At 44.1% G+C, this 5,660-nt stretch overlaps 1 protein-coding gene across 1 annotated transcript; it reads left to right on the top strand.

Moving 5' to 3' along the window:
• Positions 1-505: 505 nt before the first annotated feature.
• MOBP (myelin associated oligodendrocyte basic protein) lies at positions 506-1,358 on the top strand. The gene is made up of 2 exons (XM_022563628.3): positions 506-795; positions 1,103-1,358. Exons 1-2 carry the CDS (start codon positions 533-535, stop codon positions 1,356-1,358), a joined length of 519 nt encoding a protein of 172 aa, XP_022419336.2. The 5' UTR covers positions 506-532.
• The last annotated feature ends 4,302 nt before the right edge of the window (positions 1,359-5,660 follow it).

The raw sequence follows: 5,660 nt of genomic DNA, 5'->3' as shown, positions 1-5,660 counted from the left end.
GTGTCTTACAGTCTGTTCTTTCTCATTCTGGTGTAGTATTTCATTGTATGAATAGAGATTATGCTTTCAATAACAAAGCTTTCTTGGTTTTTTAGAGAAACGGCCATTCCTAAATCTAGAATATTATTTTGCCATAGATGTGTTTGGCTTTGTAATATTTTTTCCTGTCCTAAGTGGGTGGCTAATAAACAAGGGAAAAGAGAGTCCATTTTCAGAAAACATGATTTAAAAATTAACAAACTCTTCCCTTATATTGCCTAGGTACAAACTCTTAGGTGTAAGATAGGCTACAGGGATGTATTTGTACAACACGGGGAATATAGCCAATATTTTGTAATAACTGTAAATGGAATGTAACCTTTAAAAATTGTATGTAAATTTTAAAAAAAGAACAAACTCCTAATTGAGTTCATTTCCATAGAGCTGGGCAGGAAATTGACCTTCCAGATTCAGGATGGAGGATAGCCCTGAATGTTAACTTGGACCATGGGAGTAGCAGGGAGTGGGTTCCTTGAGTAGAAAGCTCCCTCACATGAATGTGCTGTTTTATGTCTCCCCACCTCCCCCCGCATCACTGATTTCCAGTGAGATGAGTCAGAAAGTGGTTAAGGAGGGCCCCAGACTCTCCAAGAACCAGAAGTTCTCGGAGCACTTCAGCATACATTGCTGCCCGCCGTTCACCTTCCTCAACTCCAAACGCGAGATTGTGGACCGCAAGTATAGCATCTGTAAAAGTGGCTGCTTCTACCAGAAGAAAGAGGAGGACTGGATCTGCTGTGCCTGCCAGAAGACCAGGTGAGTGGTCTGCGAGGCCACCTGGCGCCTGGGCTGGGCGTTGGCCTCTGTCTCTCAGCTCTGAGTTCCCCCTTCCTGCTCTACTCTGCGATGCTGGGGCTGAGGCTCTGCAAGCTGCGCTTCCCCCAATCCCCTGACAGTCGGCTCCCCCGTTAGGCTCAGGCATTGGAAGGTACTGGAGGGAGACTGGAAGGTGGGGCGGGGGGAGGAGCAGGGCTGCCTTCCTATTTCCAGCTCCTGTCAGCATCCCTTAAAGCAACAGAGGAGAGCCATTGCTCCAGCCTCCAGCTTCTTTTGGCCCTCTCAGAACCAGCCGCCGCGCAACGTCCCCTCAGAGGCCCAAGCGCCAGCCAGCTGCACCCCCCGCGGTGGTCAGAGCACCAGCCAAGCCACGGTCCCCTCCGAGGTCCGAACGTCAGCCACGCCCCCGCCCAGAAGTCCGACCTCCACCAGCCAAGCAGCGTTCCCCTCAGAAGTCCAAGCAGCAGCCGCGCAGCAGCCCCCAGAAAGGGCCAGGCACCAGCCGTGGGGGGTCCCCCAACAAAGCCTCTAGGTTCTGGTAACACCACCTCTTCCCTTTTGCTCCCCAGCCCTAAGGTTAGTAGCTGCTTCCTGTGTTTACTAACAATAGGTTATCTCAGTGGCCCTCCTTCAGCCTTACCAAACCTGTGTAATCAATTCCCTGCATTAAATCCCCTTGTTTGAAACACCTAGTGTGGCTTCTGTTTTCCACATAGCCACTGTTGGTACAATACTTCAGATGGCAGCACCAGTTGCTTCCTTTGTCTAGTAGGACTGGAAGTGATTAATTTATAAATTCAGAGTATGGACCACAGTAACAGATTGAATTAATGAGGTCCTCGATTCCTGTCCCTCAGAGAAAGAAAGAATGGTGGCTCTAAGGGGTATCTGTGTATGTGCAAAAGGAGAGGTTCAGCCAGTTCATCCATCCCTCCTCCCAACACACTTCATCTGATGTTAACTTCAGTGGCAAGAGCATTCATTCATTCATTCAACAATCTTGATTGCATATGTATAGAGTTCCACATACTATACTGGGGGATGGGAACGTGGCCAGAACAAGCCAGGTTGTGTGTGATCCACCAGAACCAAACAAGAGAATAGTTAGTCACAGTGTAGGGTTAAACGCTCTAATACTCTCATAATCAGTATGTGCATTGGGGCTATGGGAGCCTGGAGAATGGCTCTGCCTGTCTGGGGCTTCGCAGAAGTTAGGTTAGAATAAGTAGAGGATAAAAGAGGATGATGCCTGTAGAGAGAATAAGTGAGCCAAAGAGCATATGTTCATCAGCTCCATCTTGGGAAGGTCAGCCTGTTTTTTTGTTTGTTTGTTTGTTTGTTTTAATAGACTTTACTTTTCAGAGCAGTTTTAGGTTCATATCATAGTTGAGCAGAAGGTACAGAGACTTCCCTTATACTCTGTCCACACGCACGGCAGGCCAACTCTTTAGTCCTTTTAGTATTTGAAAATGAACCTGTTTTATAAGTTAACAATGGATATAAATTGTATTTGGGATTCTCATAAATACTCTGATGCTCAGAACCTACATAGCACATAATAGTGTATGCATGTCTCATGATGTTTACAGATTTAGTATGTAGAAGAATCAATTGGGGAGCATGTTAAAATGCTCCCAGAGAATCTAATTCCTTGGGTCACTTGTGAGGTTCTAGGGATCTGCACTGTCAACAAGCAACCAACCCACCCCCAGTGTAGATCAGGTGAAGTTAATTTGGGAAGGAAGTAACAGACTGGTGAGTGACTGGTAAGTCACTAAAACTGTAATAGGAAGTTGTGCGTCAAGTTACCTGGTTGTTAATTTATGCCTTCCTGAGGGGCCTGAGTAATAAGGTCCTAGGACAGGTAAGCTTTGAAATATGGAAGTGGTTAGGAAATGTACAGAGCAGAGGAAATTAATTGTATATGAGGCATGACATCTATGGTGGTGGCTTCAAGCCCACAATCTCCAGTGAGCTGTGTGATGGCTGTTTGGGTGGCCGGGAGTTGAATGAACCAGGACATGGAAAGGAGATGGAAGACAATGAAAGCTAATTTCATCTGAGCCACAGATTTGTCTGGATTCAGCCTTGCTGAATTCACTTAAACTCAAGAGATATTTTAGTGTTGGTGTATTTTGACTCCCTCAGTTAACCATCCTCAGTGGGTATCGGGGAAGACACCTCTATAGTCTGTCATTGCCTCCTCAGCTGTCGTCCCTTCCCTGGGACCAAGGGACCTGACAGGCTCCATTCATAATGTCCCACGACATCACAGATGCACCATCTGAGCCCTTCCTACGATACTCATTCTCCCTTCTCAGGTTCCCCAAGGTCCTAAGGTAATGCATTAGAGACATTGCTTCGCCATGCTGTATGCGCTATGCATACATACTCTATTGACACTAAGTGACTGTCCTAAATCAAAGGGGTGGGAGGAAGATTAATGGGAAAAAATTCACTCTCAAGCAGAGCTACTAAATTACATGTGAAGAAAGCGTCAAAAAAGTTCTCCTGAAGCAGGTTTGCTTTCTGAAATGGTGCCATTCTTGAGGTCTGACCCTTTGAGGTCAAACAATTTTGACAAAGGACTTTTGTGTCCTTAGTAATTCCCTTGGATGCATCTTTTCAAAAACCAGTGAATATTTAAATCTTAGGATCCAATAGGTATGATTCCTTGCATCCTGATTGAACATGCCAGCATTCTCATATTTGATGGAAAGAAACCATGGCATCTCCCTTTTAGTTTGTTTTACTCTCAGTTCTTCAAGGTTTTAGTATTTCACAGGTCATCCCGGCCTTTAGGGTTAAGACGTGTTTCCTGAGCTGAGAATCTTCTGGCTCCTTGGTGCTCTGCTTTCAGGAGCTAAGATCTGTGGTTTTCTGAAAACTTCTGTGGCTGTGGCTTTGTGTGACTAATTTGGGGCCAGTCACACATATGTGAGCAGTACTGTGTGTGCCTTTGATGTGTTCTTTCACAGCATTGTCTTGTACAAACTGAGCCCTGCACACAAGAAGCCTGGAGGACCAATCTATTTCCACATGTATTTTCACGCCTGGTCATCAAGACCACGTGTACAGCACTGCACCAAACTCTGGGCAATCAGGGGGGATGATGTATACCCCTGGTCCCGCTGCTCAGATGGTATTTATGAGTGGCCCATCTCTCAGTGATGCTGCTGTTCCCTGAGTAACAACCCTGAGCTCGGGAGTTAGCCCACAGTCAGTGGTCGCACCTGTATATAGTTTTCGGTTTGTTCGCAATGACCAGGACTGCCAAAGGAAAATGCAATTATAAACATTTACATACTTGACAAGCTAGGATTTACTTCAGAAGAGCGCCGACCCATGAGCAATTACTGTGAGGGGTCCGAGAGTATGCACTAACAGACCCAGGCTCCGGGGCCAGCTGCTAAGTTTCAGGCTCTTAGATAGAGGTAGTCTGCCTGCTTTTCAGGTCTGCACACCCAAACTTATTCCAGACACTTTCTATGATGTGACTTGTCCTCCTTTTGTCTTCCTGATGCCAAGAGGTACATTCTGCATTTTCACCTTCCAGAAAACCAGAGAGAACTCTCTTTCTTTGTGCAGGATTGGGTAAACTAGCCCTTCCACTTCCCTTGATTTTTCCATCTTGGTCTTCTTTATGAGTCCTTCCTTTTCTGGCAACACTTCACCTTGGGATCTTCTAGGGTTTTATTCTGAGCCCTCTCCTTGATTTTGCCTTCTGTTTTTTTTTTTTTTTAATTATTTATTTTAAAAATTTTTATTAGAGTATACTTGATTTACAATGTTGCGTTTGTTTCTGCTGTACAGCAAAGTGAATCAGTTATACATATACATATATCCCCTCTTTTTTAGATTCTTTTCCCATATAGGCCATTACAGAGTCTCTTACGGTTTTATGGGTTTTTTTCAGTTGTAAATATATATATATATATATATATACACATTTTTAATATTCTTTTCCATTATGGTTTATAACAGGATATTCAGTATAGTTCCCTGTGCTATACAGTAGGATCTTGTTGTTTATCCATTCTAAATGTAATAGTTTCCATCTACCAACCCCAACTCCCAGTCCCTCCCTCTCCCTTCCCCCCTCTGCCTTGACAACCACAGGTCTATTCTCTATGTCTATGAGTCTGTTTATGTTTTGTAGATAGGTTCATTTGTGCCGTATTTTAGATGCCACATTAAGTGATATCATATATTTGTATTTCTCTTTCTGACTTACTTCACTTAGTATGATACTCTCTAGTTGCATCCATGTTGCTGCAAATGGCATTATTTCATTCTTTTTTATGGCTGAGTACTATTCCATTGTATATATGCACCACATCTTCTTTATCCATTCATCTGTCGATGGGTATTAAGTTGTTTCCATGCTTTGGCTATTGTGAACAGTGCTGCTATGAACATAGGGGTGCATGTATCTTTCTGAAGTATAATTTTGTCCAGGTATATTCCCAGGGGTGGGATTGCTGGATCATATGGTAATTCTATTTTTAGTTTTCTGAGGAACCTCCATACTGTTTTCCATAGTGGCTGTACCAACTTACATTCCCACCAACAGTGTAGGAGTGTTCCCTTTTCTCCACATCCTCTCCAGCATTTGTTATTTGTAGACTTTTCTTATGGTTTTAAACGTGACCGGCACGGTGATGACTTTTAAACCTTATTCCAGCCCTGGCATTAAACTCATATATGGGCTTGATTGCCCAGCAGATCAACATGGATGTTATCGAACTCAACTCATCTCCACTTGACTTCTTTCCCATGAACACTCGCTCTTCCTCTTATCAACAACCTCAGCAAATAACACTACAGCCCCTCTAATCAGCCCT

This window comes from Delphinapterus leucas, chromosome 10 (genome assembly GCF_059928025.1).
Source record: "Delphinapterus leucas isolate spDelLeu-1000000601 "Yukka" chromosome 10, BTC_Dleu_Yukka2, whole genome shotgun sequence".
NCBI lineage: Eukaryota > Metazoa > Chordata > Mammalia > Artiodactyla > Monodontidae > Delphinapterus > Delphinapterus leucas.
The sequence above is the reverse complement of the archived record's forward strand: the minus strand, read 5'-3'. Positions and strand labels throughout refer to the sequence as shown.